This window comes from Syngnathus acus, chromosome 11 (assembly GCF_901709675.1).
Source record: "Syngnathus acus chromosome 11, fSynAcu1.2, whole genome shotgun sequence".
Lineage (NCBI taxonomy): Eukaryota > Metazoa > Chordata > Actinopteri > Syngnathiformes > Syngnathidae > Syngnathus > Syngnathus acus.
Window position 1 is genome coordinate 5,093,754 of NC_051096.1, and position 18,641 is coordinate 5,112,394.

The window sequence follows — 18,641 nt, forward strand, 5'->3', positions numbered from 1 at the left end:
CTGTACTGTCCCTAGCGTTCATCTTTATAACTACAACTATTACTTAATAATAATAATAATAATAATAATAATAATAATAATAATAATAATAATAATAATAATAATAATAATGCTATATTACAGGGCTACAGAATTAGAAATACTGTTTACATTTTTTCATTCTTGTAAGTTGTCACCATTATATGACTCGGCAAACCTTTTCCCATTACATTTGAACATTTTAATAACTTCTCTGCTGATTGTCTCGGAGCTTACAAAAACGAGTTCAGTTCCCTGTCAAAGGCCATAAATATGGTCCCAAAATTTGCTAGATAAAATTACTACTGCTGTGCCACCAATGAATGGAGAAGGCATTTGTGGCAACAGGAGCTATCATCACTGTGTTAATGAGACAACTTTGTAAAAAGCACTTGGAGTGCATTTAAAGTAGAAAGAGCACTAATGAAGCAAGTAGATAATGGTTTATCAGGTTGTGCTTCCTAGTGTTTAATTAAGAACTAATTAACTCTGAATGCTCTCTAATCAATCTGCCGAAAGTCATTGTGGCTTACACAACACCAATTTGCCTTCCATTCTGTGATGCTACTCTTAGTTAATGGATTCAAGAGGGAAAACATTTCACTTCTAAAATTAATTGCTTGGCCGATGTCCAAATTTGTGAAAATAAATACCTAAAAATCGGAACTAATAATGCAGCATTTGGCTAAAAAATATCAATCAGACATTTCTAGTTGCAATACACATTTTTATAGTCATCAATAAGAGAAATCTTTATTTCATTTTGAGGGCATTAAAGCAATAATGTTCACACACATCCCATCCACCAGCATTGAGGTGGCATGTACAACAAAAAGTTCTTGTCCACCTGATGGCACTGTTGATATGTTTGGCGGCAGCACACAAACAGTTGACATTTAAATCAACTCCTTTGCTCTCATATGGAGGAGAAAAATAGAACCAAATGTTTTAAGGCACATACAGCAAAACATAAAATCACACATTGATGATTGTTGATTTCAAACATGATTATCTTGAAACTGCGCAGCCAGGTTTCTGCAAATGTTATCATGTGATTCTGAGGAATGTGTAAACATTTGACAGATAAGCGGGTGAAGCTTGAAGAATGTCACTTTGCTTTACACTGATCAAAACACAAAGTAAACTCAATTAAGGCACTTGATACTTTTCATTCAGTTGTGTGACAAAACATGCATTACAGTTAAGGCACTGCAGCGATGGGATGAAAGACTAATTACAAGAAAGTGACAAAGTGGAATTTGGTGGCTTTCTGATTAAGTGCTGCCTCCATGAAGGAAAAAAGAATCTGTGCTGTCTTTGTGGAAAAAAAAAAAATACAAATCTCTTTTAGAGTACCTAATAAAGTGGCCTGTAATTGTTGCTCCAATTTTACATCATGGCTGGGCCTGGTAGTAAAACAAAAAGAAAAAAAAATCTTTTCACACCTTCATTTGATGTTCATCCAATGGCACACATCCACAAGTACCTCCAGGCATCATCTACCGTTAAACATTCGGATTTTGTGTTTGTCCGCTAAAAAATGTGTGACATTAGATTCAAAATCCGCATCATGGACTCCGGTGTCTCTGAAAGCTCCAGCCACAAGGTTCTCCTCCCAGTAGTGGTGCCAGTTTCCATTCTGGTCAGCGCCAAAGCCAAACACACTCACCTGCAATATGAGCAAAAAAATCCTTTGCAAAATGTTCAATTATGAATGAGACTTAAAGTTCTTACCTGGTCACATATGTGGATTGCAAAAAGCAAGCTGAGGAAGCCGGTGGAAGGATAACGTCCATGCCCCTCCAGCCAAGAATCATAGACGTACTTGAAAAATGTCGGGTTGTAAATTAACACCTATAGAGAATAAATCAACAAATGATTTCATTCAAAACATATTTGAATTAATAAAGCTACCGTATTTTCCGGACTATAAGGCGCACCTAAAAACCAAACATTTTCTCAAAAGTCGACAGTGCGCCTTGTAGTCCGGTGCACCTTATATATGGACCAGATTCCTAAATTTAAACTAGCCCGAAGCATTGTGTCATGAAATCAATCATAAGTGACCGGCTGAAACTGTGAATTATGAATCAAAAAGACTACGGATCATTATTTTGTGATTAGAAAGTAATTTGTTGCATCTGAAGTTGAAATAAAAAAGATAAAATGGAGAATGATTTGGATTAAAAATCTGACATGGTGCATTAATGGTGCGCCTTATAGTCCGGTGCGTCTTATATAAGTACAAAGTTTTAAAATGGGCCATTCATTGAAGGTGCGCCTTATAGTCCGGTGCGCCTTATAGTCCGGAAAATACGGTACCTTATTCTTGTTTGCCTCAATCCTGGACATCACTGGAATGTAAGTGCTGTGAGGAAAGAAAGAAAAAAATAAGCCTCAATTTTATTCTGCAGCCTGACTTCCATCTCATTTAGCCGATGATGGCTCGGTGTCACACGCTTGTTACGCTCGTTTGAACAAAGCTGATTAAATAACGCGGGAGGATATTTCATATTCGGGTGCACTTGGATTATACAGTAAAATCTTTGCATCATTTTTCATGTGAGTGTCAAACCCAGAGTTGTTTGTCACCTCGGCGTCGTGAATAAACTGCAAACCTCAGCGTAAAAATGGGAGATAACGTGTGAGAAAATGCAACGAGGTGGTCCACTTCATTGGCATACCAATGAGTGGTTGTTATAATTATTATGGTGAGAAAAAAAAAAAAGTGTGAGGTCCAGCCAAGTTGAAATGAAGAGTGTGTTTCACACACACACACTTGCAATCTTTCAGCTTGTAAAACGACATTTAATGATGCAGAATGATTGCCCGGGCAACAACTGCACTTTTATGAGACACATTTGTTTGAGTTTACCTCTGCTGTTGAATTATAGGCAGAAGTATACCTTCAGCTTTGTTTATTTTTTTTATTATTTTTATGATCAGGAAGGATTTAGCAGGCGTAGGAGGAATTTATTGGAGGATTATTTTTGTTTCGGCAAATCTCAGTGTTGCTTTTTTTTTACTGTTTTAGCATCTCACCTTTACAAACTGCCTATAAGACATTTATGCCTGAGGATAACCTGAATGAAATATGACTTAATAAAAAAAAAAAAAAATGAAACTACACCTGGTCCCATTCATCATTTTAATACTCAGGCCTTTATTCCTAATTATAAATCACACGAAGCACTTTTATGCACTTAATGATCACACCACCTGCTGCTTTATGACAGTCTTCCAAAATTAATTTGAATTATCCAAGTTTCACCACAAATAAATAGTAAAATATTGATTAAATTGCCGCACATACTGTTTAATGGTGCCTGTGGTCAAGGCGCTGATGATCCACTGCAAGTCCAAAGTCTTGAACGGGATGAGGACCAAACTGGTGGCGTTGTCCAGATCCCTGGCGCTTTCCGGATACATCAGGTGATGCGTCGTCCTGGCCCCCACGTCTTCCTCGAAACCAGCGGTGGGAGCTTGATTCATTCTGAAGCAAAGTGCAATTTGACATCTCCACATCAAAACAGCCTTATTGTTATTTTGGACAACAATGTGTCCAATTCTGGCAATTTCTAAACTTCCAAAGAGCAATTTCGAACAATTCGATGTTCATTTCTAGCACAACAATGCCGGGGTGTCTGTTATTACCCCCGACAATACACTCCCCTGCTGCAGAGGTAATTGGTGGAGAAGCAGTTGGAGGCTGTCAACGCCGCGGCGGAGACAAATCATTAGGATGACCCCCAGCAGCATCTACGAGTCTTGTCCGTCGAGGTCTTGGCAATAACGTTTTGCTCATTACTCGCTCTGCTGATGACAGCTATGGAAACGTCTGACAATTTTCAAACTAACAGGCCTTGTTTTTATCCAGCATTTGGTTGATACCCCAAAAAGACAATATTATTATTGTGTTATTTTAAGAATAAAAATTTTAAGATGGTTTTTTTTTTGGAGTCGACTACAGTAATAATTTTGTTTTTTTGTTTATTTTTCCAAGAATTTCTCCCTTGGCTGCAGTGTGAGCTAACGCAGCAAGTAATAAGTAAGTAGCACTTTAAAGGTCAGCGTTTTTTTTTTTTTTGTCGCCGCGACAGCTTCTTCTTAAAGTCAACTTCTTCCTGCTTCTGGCACCAAGACACATAAAAGAAGACTTCAGGAACTTTCATTTTTATATACACTATCTGTGAAAAGACAAAATATTCAAATATGCATCTGTGATGTGGGTGGCTCTCATTATTTTCTAGCTTTTACCAGAAGAAATGAAATCACAAGGAATAAGAAAGCACTTAGTAAAATGTCACCGCCAATGCTGCGTATTTGCAGCGACGGCCTTGCATTATCACTCTGGATTCCTTTCTTTGTCATTTTAGCATCTCGGCGCTCCATTTACTGAGGGAAAAGGTTGTCATTGCTTTTTCAGCAGAGGAGTGCCAATTTCAAACAGACAAACAAACAAACAAACAAAGGCGACGCACCGAAACTATTTGCTGGCTTGAAATAACATCTTAATTAACTTATTTGCACAGGCTTACATCATTTGATCCTCCTTTCAGCCGAGCGGAGCCAACAACTGCTAATGGACGTGCACACAACTACCAAAACAAAAAAAATCTCTTTATCTGCATTTGAGGTCAACACATTTATGGATGGCTCAGCTTTTTTTGGCGAACCGCCGCATGTGTAACAACGGCACGGCTTGTTGTGTTGCAGCTCCGCGTGACCTTTTGGCTCACTACCACAAGCGGGCAAATATCACGCTGGGCTGAATTAAATAGACTGGAGAATATTTTTCAGCACCATGCAGCAACACTAACGGCTGGGATAGACAACGTGTGTGTCGGCGGCGGCGTGTAATTGAATTGGTAAGACGACGACGTCGTTGCTGTCACGTTGGCGGCTGGGCCGGATGATAAGCGGCGATGCTGTTTATAGTCGCCGCACTGTGAATCAGCGGCCATGTTTGGGAAAAATTAAAGCGGGAAAGATGACAGGGAAAATGACGGTTGTATTTTTATGATGGTTTGGCTTCATACAAACCGTTCCAATACTTTTGATGGGACATTTACTGACCTTAAAATGAAATGACTGGAGTCGATGAGGCCTCCATATTGGGATCCCTTCAGGTTCCCCGAGTTCCCCACCACGGCGCAGGTCCGGCAACGCTCGGGCCCGGCGTCGGCGTAAAGAGCGTCGTCCGGAATGACTCGGAAAAGCTCCTCCACCACCTCGCTGAAGTTAGCTGGCCGCTTTTCCAATTGCAGCCACTGGGGGAAGACAAACAGTGACCTCAAAGTGTGCTCTTTGCTGCCGGCTTAATTTAAGTGGAAGCGATTGAACAAGGGCAAAGGAGTTTCAGGAGGCCAACACATTACTGACATGTCCTCCGGGAGGGGGATCTTTTTTGGCTTGGTTGTCTTCTGGTGGCTTTCAAGTCGCTGAGACAGCAGATAAAAGAAACGCAGCTGCTATTAGTGCCAAGCGGGCTGGAAACGGAACGACTCATTCGGAGTTTATTTTCGACTCACGTACGAGAAATTGTCCGTGTTCTAACGAGGTGGATTAAAATGAATCACTCGAGCGCTACAGCCGCTATTTGATTCCATTTAGCTTTGACGTGTATTATAAATAAAATACGCAGGTCACACTTTTGACATCATCGCCAGTCAGCTGTTGACATTTGCTTCTTCTCAGAGGCGTTTGCTCAAATCGCTTTTGACAGGAGGCAAACCGCCGCTCTTCTTTTATTTTTTTTCCTACTCTGGCCTCTAATTGAACACGGTGTGAGGTGAATGCGGGATAGGAGGAGAAACCGCCCCAGCTAAATTTGGAATTTAGTTGCATCATCCACTAGGTTCTAAAAAACCAATGGATGGAAACGGGTACCTGCCACCATTTGTAGGTTTCGTTCGAGAGTGCGCTGTTCTCTCTGGTCATGAGCGGGTAGACGGATTGGTTGAAGCGCTCGGTGAACCAAGGGTCGTCGTCCGCCTCGGTCATGCACTGCTGACAAGCGCACGGGCCCTTGGATGACCCGGCCAAGCGAAAGGCGTATTTGAAGAAGTAACTTGAGGGCTGACGCAAGGTGTAGCTGAAGACGAAGGTGGTGAACGTCACCACGCACAAGAGCAGAGCCAAAGTCTTCAACTTCCTGCGTTTGGGGTGCCACATGTTGTCACGGCGGGAGTCACTTGGCTGGGAATCTTGATAAAAATAGCATGAGGATCATTTTAAAATCCCTTGGAAGAAAAAAAAAAAAGCAGTTCTAGCTTCAGCTGACACGTTGTGGATTTTCACATTCCTGCTTTCCTGAACGTTCGTTATCAAATCCAAGAATGTGATACGCCCTACTTGACGTGGTCCGGCTAATGAGGTTCATGCAGCTCGCTCCGCTCCCACGTCCACTCGATAAGGTCAGCAGCAGACGGGTCATCCGCTGGTTTAATCATCTACCTAAAATGTAAACAGACGGACATTTAGTTTTTAGGGAAAACACACACAAGGAGGAGTCCATTTTGATTTTTTACCTCACAATTGTGGTCAACACTGTATCTCATTTCATTTGGCAGTCAGTTGACACAATAGGTTGCCTGTATTTTCTCCGAGCCCACAATTCCCACAGCGCCTCTCCCCGTTTCGCCGTCTGCATTTAAACGGAATCTTCCACCAGGACATTTAAGCTTCCATAAATGCTATATATCTTTATTTCACTGACAGCAGATTCCCAGTGAAGATATGGCGCAATCAAGGTGGTGGTAATACAAGGCAAAGTGATCCCTAGAAACACTCAACCTGTTCTTAACAAGCCCCCCCCCCCCCATTGGGAAGATTTATAGCAAAGTACATTATGGAGCGAGAAAGCCTCCTGGTCTTTCTTGATTAGAAATTGATCAGGTCATTCAAATGATAACCCCTGGAGGGAGGTAAAGAGGATTGGCCTCGGAGGCCACGGAGACAAAGCGGGCCTGTCGCGTTCACAATCCGAGCGAGAAGCAGGCAGCCGCTTATTATTATCTGGAAGGACATGAGCCGATGAACAGGAAGGGGAAAAAAATATTTTTAGGTGACGTTTTAACTTTTGCCACCTGTTTTGCTTCAATTTAATTGACATTGTTCCCTTTCTTTTTTTTTTTCCAAATCAACACACAGTAAGCTGCAAGACACTCATTATCAGCAGCAAGGACATAACCCGATGCACACGAAGGCACCGCCGGCTACTATAAGTCACAGTGGACTACAGATTTGCATATAAGCCGAGTTGGGTTATTGTCTACTGGGGGAAGATTTGACAACCTGGGGACAGTCGAATGAACAGAAATGCTTTTTCTCATAAATGAGGCTGTTGTTTGACTCGGATCACTTTGAAGCCCCCCCCCCCCTTCCACTCCTGTATCTCGAGTATTCTGCGACAGCCGGCGACGTTTTGAAACATCATTTCTGGGTCGCCTGACCTTGTCTGACTAAAGGATGGCAAGACTTACGCTGATCAAAGTTTGCCAAGCTGAGACAGCAAAGACTGAAGACAGAGATGGGAGAGGGGGGGTAATCTTCCATTCTGAAAAGTCATCACCTTTGCGGGATGTCGCGACAAGAAAGTCTTTTCATCTTCAGTTTGGTTGTTCCGCGACTTCGGGAAAAATAAAAATGTCTTCGCCTTGACATGTCTCAGATACAACCCTGATGGACTAAGCGAAACTAAGCGATAGAAAGTCGGCGTATTCATCAAGAGAAAAATATTCGCCTCGTCATTCCTCTTCTGCACGAAGAATTCAATCAGTCACTTTCAAGATGACTCGTGGGAGGATTATTTGTGACTCACGAAATGAACGCACTTCACATTCTAATATAGCAGCAATTTATTTTCATGAACTTATTATTTCCAAACCGCTTTTGATTTCATCCTGTTTTCACTCGCTAAAATGTTTTCGCAAATCTGTGACTCATTGTCTGCCCTCGTTTACGAGTTGTGACGTTCGCTGTCGTGTTTGGACGCAACGACAGATTAGACGCGGCGGCCCAAAAAGGAAAGCTATTGTCTTGGGGGATGTCGACGTCATGTTTCTTTGGCAGGTCGGAACTGAAGGCCTGAAAAGACATTTATTCCATCAGCGAAAACAAGAACAAAACAAAGGGGGAAAAAAAGACTACTGTTGATAAATAAATCAGATGCATAAATACAGCGGAGCTGCGAGACATGAACTGAAGTACTGACAGTAAATAATTCAAAATGATGCCAGATGGTTATAATCCTGCCCTCCAAATATGTTGAATATCCAAAGACAGTAAGCTCAACCACTTTCACTCATCAAGACTCTGAAGGCCAGGTTGAAGGTTGACTCCAGGTTTACTAACAAGGTGAAACTGGGAGTTTGTCGAATCAGTCATACGAACCAAATGAATTAAATCGATATGAAATCCCAATCATCCTTTTATCCTATCGTCTAACATCACAGTAAACTATCATTTCAGAACTCAGAAGATCTATTTCGATCCATAATAACTTAAAGATACAAACCAACGATGCCTTGTATAACACAAAATGTAGGTAGTAGATTTGCCAAACTGCAGGAGAGAATAGAACAAGCAGCGTTCTCTTTCAACACTGCTGAAACACGCCCTTACGTCCTGATTCTAGTCACGTGACCTATTCTATCTTAACACTGATCACAGACTGCAAAGCCATGAGCGACATGACAGTTATATAATTCCTTTAAAAATAGGACGAAAATGTTAACAAAAGTGGAACCTCAGATGTCATGAGTTGTTCTTTATAGAGGATAAAGAAAACATGCTTGAGTATTCATTTATTGTCTGTCAACATGTGTTGCTTCACCTTCAGATTTTCATCGAATTTGCATTGATTTAGTGTTAAATATGTCTACGATATTTGTTTTTGAGGGGAAATTAAAAAAAAACACACATCCAGGGGATTTTCCCCTCTCCAAAACTAACGTAACTGAGAGAATGTGAAACGCAATTCTTTTCCCCCCTTACATTTGATCACATCATATCCGCAAATCCACAGAGGCTTTAAGTTTGGTGCTTTACTTGGAAGAGTTTTATTCTCACATATTGGCTTTCAGGCAGCGTTTTATCTTCATATAAAAAAGGCGGTAGCGGCGGCTGTTTCTTGCTCGAGTGCATAAAGAGGCTTTCGGAGTGCATAGAAGTCTGTTCACATGATTAAAGGAAGTGAAGAAGTTCAGCGCTGAAAGCTCGCCGATATGAAGGTAGATCTGTTGTCGGATTAAAAAACAAGATAAGCACTCGTGCCTTTTTTTTTTGTGAGGGATGAATTAAGAAAAGTCAAAGTTGAACCTTATCCGGATACCGATAAGTTCAGCTGGAGGGTTATTCCCCTCCCATGGGGTCGGATTTTTAAGACATTCTACAAAAGTTGAAATCAAATCTGAGTGGTTATCTTGCTCCTGACATTTTGAAGGCAATCAAAAAAAAAGTTTATTTTTGGGGGGATTGGTATTGGTATTGATTTGGAACACCTTGTTACACTTCTGCAGGGTTGTACTTTTTTTTTAAACAGTTTGGTCAAATAAATCGTACCATTCTGCAATGGTAAAAAATATATCCGATCAAATTCTCGTGACAACGAGGCGCTCTAAAGCAGCAATTGTCAGTGCTAAATTTAGAAGCAACTCTCTAAATCCATTTTACAGGTTCTTTTTCTTATTATTTCTAACTCGGCGGCTTATTTTAGTCAAATGTCTCCTCGGTACTCTCCCGCATTTGGAAGCTTTAATGCTTTATGTCCTTCACACACTCATCCGTGCAGCAACCCGGAGCACCGACATTTCCCCGGAGAGTTACCTCCTTCGCCCGGCGTCCTCGAAAGCAGTTCAGCTCGAGATGAGCCGTCACACCGTCAATTGTTCCCTCAGCTCCACTTGGCCATTTTGGAACACTCACGCAGCACTTTGCTCTCGGATTCTGTTGATATACTTTGAGACAAACGATTCAACCTCTCGGGCCATTTGCTGATTTTTCAACTGATCAATACAGCGGCTTGTGTGTGCAGGATTTTTTTTTCTTTTGAGGAATTGATTACATAAACAGAATGTAGGGCGGCCATTTTTATTGTGTTGTCATTTTGAAATGGGACATCTGTCTCAGTAGTTACCAAAAGAGATCTATTTTTTTTCTAAAAAAATCACATTTTGGTGTTTTCAGCAGCATTTTTATGAGGCTGCCTGCACTTCAACTGATAGAAGGATGAAGCAAGGGCGAGAATATAAAGCAGCTTCGTTATTAATGTGCTTTATCAAGGAAGTTCTCCATCTCCGTGCCAGACTGTCCCATTAATCATTAGCGCTGAGGGAACAACACGGAAATAATCACATTTGCATTTTTTTGTCATGCTTCACCTTATTTGGCCTGATTTTAATTAATGACATTATAAACTTTTACTAAACAGGACGTCGACATGTGAGAGAAATTAAAGCTCCAGCCGGCCGCTCGTCAAATTTCCAGCGTGGCAGCCGACCAGCTTACAATGTGGAAATACACTCGAAGGATTTGGCTGACAATTTGGCAGGATGCTTGAAAGGAAACAGTCGCCAAGCACGTCTTGTCCTACAACTGCAACTCTTTGTTTGATTCCCGACAAGCTTTAATTAGCCCGGATTGCGGTTCACGCCACAAAAACACCAAATGTTTCTCTTCTTTTGCCAACTATTTCACTCTCGCCATGTCAATCAGGTCGGCCGTGCGTTTGAGCGTGTTCCAGATTAATCTCAGATGAAATACTGCTCTCTCTCAGGGGAACAACAACATTGCTTGTTAGCTCAAACTGGAACCAACCAAAGACGCAATTACCATAACATTATTTTGGAGAAAGCTTTATTTTCAACGATGCCACCAACATCTTTTGTGGAATCGAAACCGAGCCTCAATTAGCGATTGCGACGTGTTATTGAAATGAAACAAAAATAAACTGGAAAATAGGACATGCTAATAATATTCACATACGTAGCATGGAGGCCCCAATTCTATAATACTCTAATTTAATTTAAAAAAATTGGAGCTGTTTAGTTTTCTACTTCATCATCTGTTTTTTTGTTGTTGTAATTTTATCTCTTAAAAAAATGGTCACATCATCTGATTATGAAAAATGTCAATAGATGCCATAATGGAAGCCTGAGGAGATTTTGGAACTTCCAAAGTATGGGTTGAAAGTCAAGATGACTTTTTCTCCCAAAGCAAACCATGTCGGTTACAGTGTGTGTGTGTGTGTGTGTGTGTGTGTGTGTGTGTGTGTGTGTGTGGGATTAAGACGGGAAGTATTAAATCACCTGAACGTCCTGGGGAAGAAGCGTGAGCCCTACCTCGTCTAATCTACACAACCATGTGTTATCTGACCACTGCAGGTTGTTCACACTGAGAACTCCCACTAGAAAAGCGGCCGACCACCTTATAGAGAAACCTATTTCTGTCAATATCACGTCAAAGTTCTCGCCTTTAAAGTTAAATGTGGTCCGATGCCCGACGGCATTTCATTTGTAGATTTACATCCACTGAAGAATCAATGTTAATTAAATGAAAGGACAAAGTGAGTGGCTACATTATCTTTAAGATTTCATTAAATGATTCACTTGATTAGAGCAAATGTGCAATTATGATCGTGATTAGAGTCTCATTCACCTCTTTCCACCCCTGCATGTACACACACACACACACGATACCCTTATTTTAGGCTATCGAGTACTTGTAGAGACTGCTGATACCAGTCAGCCAAATTAAGGAGTCCAATCAGCACAAGATTGGAAAAACTTTTTCCCATGACGTTTTCTGCAGCGGCTTTCATTAAGAGAAGGTGAGGGCTCCGTAGGTTCGACTTCTTTGATTGCGACATGCGGCACAAGCCTCACCGGCAAAACGAAGTGTTTGATCAACCCAAATGGAAACGACACGCTTTCCAAGGGCCCGCGTCGCCGCTTATGCCAAAGGAGAGGAAGCGAGTCATGCTGCAAAGCCCCCGCGGGAGGTTCCGACGTGACGGAGAATCAAAAGGACGGGTGGCTTGCCTCCCCCGCCTGCTGGCGTCCGAAAACCTGAATGTCAAAGCTAAATGAAATAAACCGAACCGGTTTGCCTTCAACCCATAAGCGACATATACCAGAACTACTTTTTTCTCTCAATTTTGATTAAAAAAAACTTTTTAATTTTAGCATGTTACCATTTGCCACACATTCATAATTGTATCCCCAAATTCCAGACAAATAGTATCGAGGTCGTAGTATCGAGCCTTTTTACGAGTACAAAAGCAGACTGGGGTTATAATAGTTTTTTCATACGTGGCTGCAAAACAAAAGATAGCCCGAAAAAATTGATATAAAGTGTTTCCATTCAATTCTGCGTATTGCATCATCCACTGCATTGACAGCAATTCATCTTCTTGTCAATTATGATTTCACACAATCCCATATATGCTCCTCAGGAGTGGTGTTAACATAAGCGCCTACGCCGAGGATGCCGGAATCTTCCCGCTTCCGAGAATGTTAACACCTCCTTTGCATATTCACAAGATTTCCGGGCTGTGCGGTCGCCGCGGCGACCGGCGAGGCCGCCGCCACTTCACCCTAAAAATAACTCCCATTCGCTTAATTATGCAAGAAAATGCACTCCAAAAAAAAGGATTTACGAAAAGAGACTTCTCGGGATGGCTGTGTTCATTGAAGGAATAAAAATTTGGATTTTCACACTGCAACTGAAACACAATGAGAACATTTCAGCTGTGCTCTTGAAAATATTAATACAAAACTGGCACTAGAAGGGTAAAAAAAAAAAAATCCCGTGTGTGATTAATAGGTTTTTCCATTATAGCGCTGAAAGCAATAAAAAGCTGGAAATGAGAACGCGCCTGTGGACGTGTGATACCCGCGCCGACTGCCGCCGAAGTCTGATGTACTTGCATTGCTGATTACAGAATTAGCAAAGACAGCAATTATTCAAAACCGTCGCAGGAAACGAAGCGGCGTATGGATTCCATTTACCGGGCGGGGAAATCTACTCGAGAGCAAACATTGTTCACTTGAGCAAACCTTTACTATATATTGCATTGAAGCAATTATTGATTCGGTTTTACCATTCACTGGTGGTCAAATTCAGGAAGCATGTGTCTTGAGGTCGGGCATATTTCCATCACGGCTTCTCATTATTCCCCAGATGACCTCTAAAATGAGCTTATTCTACATTTCCAGTCAAGGATGAGTCCATTTCATCATCAAAACAGGCTGTTTTTTCCCAAAATATGTAAATGAGCAGCTATTAAACTCTGATAGTGGTAAAGCATTAAAGGAACTAATGATTCTGTCAGTAATTACAGCAGCAATTTATTAGGATCGGCTTTTGTAATGCCGTTATTCCTCGTCGCCTTAATATGTGTTTTGATTCATTTTCTCTCACAGCTGTGCAACTTCAGCGGGGTCCGCCCCGAGGGTAAAACACGGCATGGTTGCGAAGCCTTTCACCGAGTCTGTTTCCAAATTGACATCATGAGTAGGGAACAAAAGGCATGACGCATTTGGAAATTTGTGTAAAAGTTGCTAGTGGCGCAAAACACAATAAGCCTTTTTGACTGTGATGGTGTAAGACCACAAAAGACTGCTGACAGGGTTACGGAGTGCATTTTGATGGGCCCCCGTTGTGGCTTTACACTCACTGAGCACATTGTCAAAGACACCTGGACAATTTAATCACGTATTTTGTCAATGAATACTGAAATATTAATGCACGGTATAAAATGTTTATACTTGTGGTTGTAGTCGAGTAGAACTGCCTGGATTGAGGCTGTTTTTCCACACTGGCCTTCTTTGTTGTTTTTCCAAAGATTTATTTTGTCCTGTATGGCAAACTTGGACCGCACTTTCATGCCCCCCCCCCCCTCGCCTCGCACCCCTATTTTTGTACCTTTTGTTGTTGCCTGGAGCGCCTGGCCACGGCTAAAAGGCTTGGCCTGGTGCTTTATAGCATTGCCCGCCAATTATCACGCCGACCAGGCAGAGGCTGCCTCCAATGGAGCCATTAGTTATGCCCTTCAACCAATACAGCAGATAGGAAAGTCGATCAAGTGTTCTGGAAGACTGACACTTTCCATATTGTGAAAAGGAGTCAAGGGGGAGTTTCTCCTGACACACGATCCTCAAAGCATATAATTATATGCTGAAGATATAGGAAGAAAGAGATCCTTTTCAATTTTTCCGTGATGTCACCACACTTGCCCATGATAATGGCCACTCTAAAAGTTGAAGAAAAACAAAGTGGGGGTGGAAGGAGGCTGAAATTACCAAAACAGTTTTGCTGCATTCAAAGGAAATGACAGGAGCTGCTATGATTGGCCATTATTGACATTGGCTGTGACCACACCCACAACGACGCATGCCTCCCTTTCTCCCTCCTTATACATATACACTTATATACAAAATCTGTGCAGGTGTGTAGACGTCCGCATGGAGCTACATAAGGTCATCAAAATATTAGAAACCCCTCCATAACAGTGGAGTTGCAAGCGCCTGCAAACCCACAAACAGAAATCTGCAGGCAAGGTGATAGATGTCTAGCTCAGCCATCACAATCTGCTTGAAAGTGTCCAACTGAAGGCACCTGCCAATGCGCATTAAACATCAGCGCAAAGCCAAATTGCAGGAGGCTCCTAAGTGCACTTCTATCTGCAGGATGGCTGTTAGTGCGCCACCTTTAAATCATCATCTGGGAACCATTTACGAGGAATCCGCGCGTGTTATCCAAATACGAGGTTCTGGTGTGTATACTCAGCATGCATCGGTTCGCATATAGCTCATGCGTAGGGGGGACAAAAAAGAAAGGGGGAAAAAGTTGCTGAGGTGTCATCTGGATAACAGCCAGTTAAGTGGAAACAGAGGGCGAATCAGCAAAGCCGGGGAGGATACAGTGAAGGAAAAATACAACGGAGCTGTAAAGAAAATATATTTGGCGCAGGTCCCCGGTGGCTGAACGGCGACGCTGGCCAAAGCTTGACACGCAACAACTTGGAAACATAACTGTACCTTTGTGGCCTTGGAAAAACTACAAAAAGTCACATTGGATATCCAATAATTAGCCCTAAGGGACAGAAAGGAATCCCTCATTTAATTGTTATAGCCAATCTTGTGTCCTTACAGACAAAATAAAAATACACAGTTCCACCAACTTTTAGTTTTAAAAAAAAAATCTTTGCAAATGAGCATTGATAGTCTGTCGAGTGTATGCCAAAGCAACAGGTGGCACTCTAACTGCCAACTGGAAAAAACATTCTGGTTAGTCTGATGCATTCGCCGCTCCTTGGAAGGCCTCCACTGAGACAGAACTGTAAATAAATGTCAGTTTTTGTTTGATTTCATTAGATCCCAGGCTACTTTCTAAGAAAACTTCCAATTAGGTACCAGATAAGGTTCTAACCAACACACTTGGTAAAAACTGGAAAAAAAATCTTTTTCCAACAAAGATTCATTGAATAGTATAAAATTGGGAAAAGCATGTTTTCTGTGATAATGGCCTTGGAAGACTGCCACGTAGGAGTGCAAACATTCCTAGCTCTTACACACTTGCTACTTGACCTTGCGTGGAAAGCCTGCACTTTTGCTGAACTGCTGGGATTCTTGAGTCGGGAGATGAATACCAGAGGGGAGAAGAATTTTAAATAATCGCCCCGCCCACATGGTAGTGAAGGGAATAAAGAGTGGAATGGTGGGTGAAACCTCAAACTTTGATGATGGCATTGGAAAGGACACCCCCCCTCTCACCACATAATTAATAATTGCCACATGCCCCCCCCCCCCTCTTGAAAGACAGCATTGCAGTCTCCCAAGGTCACCGTAGCTAATGTATTCCGTCTTGCTTATTATTTATAACAGTGAGGTGGATTTGGAGGAGTCAGGTGGAGGGCGGGGGGTCTAGTTTTGGGGAAATGGAGCAGCATTCTATGGACACCTTCATTAGTTAAATGAGGTGGCATCTGCTACAATGCTGGCATGGGGTGTCAACATTCATCCATGCATGCTGAAAGGCATATGAAGCAGAGAGAGGAAACAAAAAAGTCACCAAAAATACATCTAAATGATAAAAGTGTGATTTTTTTTTAAATGATTAAATTTGTAGATTTATGTTTTTCATTGGACATTGACCATATTCAAAAATATGTTTTGAGTTTTTGGAGAATGCAACAGATGTTTTTCAACACATGAGCCATCAGCCTTGAAATATGAAATCCAAAACCCAGATGTTCATAACTTTCCCGACAAATGAATGCTTTAAAGAACATGTGGATTCTTACTTAGAATATATGTTTGAAATCCAAAAGTATGCATACAAGTGAAAAGTTGCAAGCTTTAACACTTTTTTTTCCCAGAAGACGAACTCACATCGCTTTAAATCATGACGCATAAAAGATTATCCGATTGTACGTGCTTGAGTAAAAAAAGATGTCCATACTCACTTTCATATGAAGCATGTGTGGTCTCCGTTATTCCAGCACGGCTCCTCGCAGATCCGAACCGAGCAGAAGCTTGCTGAAAGGGTGACTGCAGCTTGGAGCTGGAGGAGAAAAGCACATCGACTCCCCCCCTCCTCCTTCTCTCCCTTCCTTCCTCTCCTCCTTGCTCGCTCGCTGCGCACAATGAGCAGGTTGGTCCTCCTGACACCAACATGTCCATGCATTCTGGAGGAGGAGGAGGCGGAGGAGAAAGAGGAGGAGATGCTTAAACGCCCCTCAACAACCACATATCGAGTAAATGTTATTTTAATAAGCACGGGAGACGAAACAGCTTCACTGGACATTATTCAACAATAAAAAAAAGTCTCGGTCAAGGTCAAATTGTTAGGCGTGATCATTTTGCCACAACGTTTAAAAAAAAAAAAAATTATAAGAATAATTTTCTGCCAAGACTTGGAATATTGAGAATTGCTTGTAGAAGCATGTCAGAAAAAGATTAAAAGATAATCAAGTTAAATGGTGCAGAATAATGGATTATGATAAATCACTGTATAGTGCTCCACATTGGAAATAAAAAAAGACAAACTGTTTTACAGCAGACACAGAATAAAGTCACAGCGAATCAACAAATGCAGTCAATCCCAATTCCCAGAACGTCTTTTTTAAAGCAGTGAAGTCGCATCAAAAGGAACAGTGAGTGCCTGTTTGCTTTTAGAAGCCGTGGCGATTGTATCTTATTTCAACATAACTTTGATTTGTCAGCAGCAAATGCTTGTTTACACAAAAGATAAGCCCCCCGACATTTGCATACGATTTTCCACTCAACAGATGGGTGAGAGCTTCAATCGTGATGGTGACTTGACAGGCCAGATGAGGTTTGGCTCGATTAGAAGACCAGCAAAAAAAAAATGGTTTCAAAAAAATGAATAGTTAACAATAGTCGATATTTTATTTGACATATTCCCCTTTAAAAGAAAATTCTTTATGTGCAGTGCGTTGCTCCGGCTAAACTCCACATCATTCATCTTCTGGAGGAATCCCAAAGCGCTTTGAGGAAGTTTAGCAAAGTGCCAGTCAAAGCCACATTTGTATGGAAAACAGACGCTGAAGGTTAAAAAAAAAAAGCGTTTGAATTTCTGATCAACTGGTTGATTCATGGGCTGCCAGTCCCCGCTGGTTTGCTAGCGTGCCTTTGTCCAAAGATCATGAAATTTTAATGTCAACTTGTAATGACTCAATGAAGAAATAAAGGCATGAGATGAGATTGGTGAACTTTCCGCTGACCTGGCTGATCAATACAAACTCTTCCCCCGCCCGCGCAAACGCTCACCCGCTGATGTTCAATGAGCAAGGAATAGAAGATGGATTTTGCTCATTTCAAGCTCCTTGCTGGAATTCTCACCTTCACTTTTGTACTCGGCGACTGTATTTTTATTATACATTACTCGCTGTCTTTTTTTCCCCCCCAACAACGGCGACCAGTGTCCTCGGGTGCATGAATATTTCACAACGTGCATTGGGTAGTTGGATCGTGCACCAGAACATTGTGTGAATCATCTGGAATCAAGCATTTACGTCGGGTTCCTAGCGAACGCATGTTTTTATATACGGCAACATCTCGGGTTGAACTTTGACCTCAAATGTGCTTTTCATTTACGGTGGCTTTCAGATGGGAAAAAAAATCCTACCACCTAAAAAAAATACACCATGAAACAGGGAGTCCTACTCTGAGAAAATATACATTACCGTATTTTCCGGACTACTAGGCGCACCTAAAAACCTAAAATTTTCTCAAAAACAGACTTATAGTCCGGTGCGCCTTATATATGGACCAAATTCCTAAATTTAAACTGGCCCGAAGCATTGTGTCATGAAATCAATCATAAGTGGCCCACTGAAGACTATGAATCATGAATCAAAAAGACTATGGATCATTAATTTGTTGCGTCAGAAGTTGAAATAAAAAATATAAAATGGAGAATGATTTGATTTGGATTAAAAATCTGACATGATGCATTAATGGTGCGCCTTATAGTCCGGTGCGCCTTATATAAGGACAAAGTTTTAAAATGGGCCATTCATTGATGGTGCGCCTTATAGTCCAGCGCGCCTTATAGTCCGGAAAATACGGTAATAATATTTTTTACAAAATTACTAT

At 41.5% G+C, this 18,641-nt stretch overlaps 1 protein-coding gene across 1 annotated transcript; it reads right to left on the minus strand.

Annotated features, from left to right (window-relative positions):
* Positions 1–743: 743 nt before the first annotated feature.
* On the minus strand, positions 744–16,625 carry LOC119130554 (CMP-N-acetylneuraminate-beta-galactosamide-alpha-2,3-sialyltransferase 1-like). The gene is made up of 7 exons (XM_037264398.1): positions 16,487–16,625; positions 5,908–6,474; positions 5,095–5,288; positions 3,332–3,511; positions 2,341–2,386; positions 1,753–1,872; positions 744–1,687 (listed from the first exon to the last, which is right to left on the minus strand). Exons 2-7 carry the CDS (start codon positions 6,190–6,192, stop codon positions 1,514–1,516), a joined length of 999 nt encoding a protein of 332 aa, XP_037120293.1. The 5' UTR covers positions 6,193–6,474; positions 16,487–16,625; the 3' UTR covers positions 744–1,513.
* Between the last annotated feature and the right edge of the window lie 2,016 nt (positions 16,626–18,641).

Bases quoted from the DNA above. Each gene is read 5' to 3' on its own strand.
- LOC119130554 (XM_037264398.1), bottom strand. From the start codon at position 6,192: ATGTGGCACCCCAAACGCAGGAAGTTGAAGACTTTGGCTCTGCTCTTG. The intron at 2,387-3,331 runs GTATGTGCGGCA...CTTTCCTCACAG, and splicing joins ACCACAGGCACCATTAAACA to CACTTACATTCCAGTGATGT. The intron at 1,688-1,752 runs GTAAGAACTTTA...CTCATATTGCAG, and splicing joins CAATCCACATATGTGACCAG to GTGAGTGTGTTTGGCTTTGG.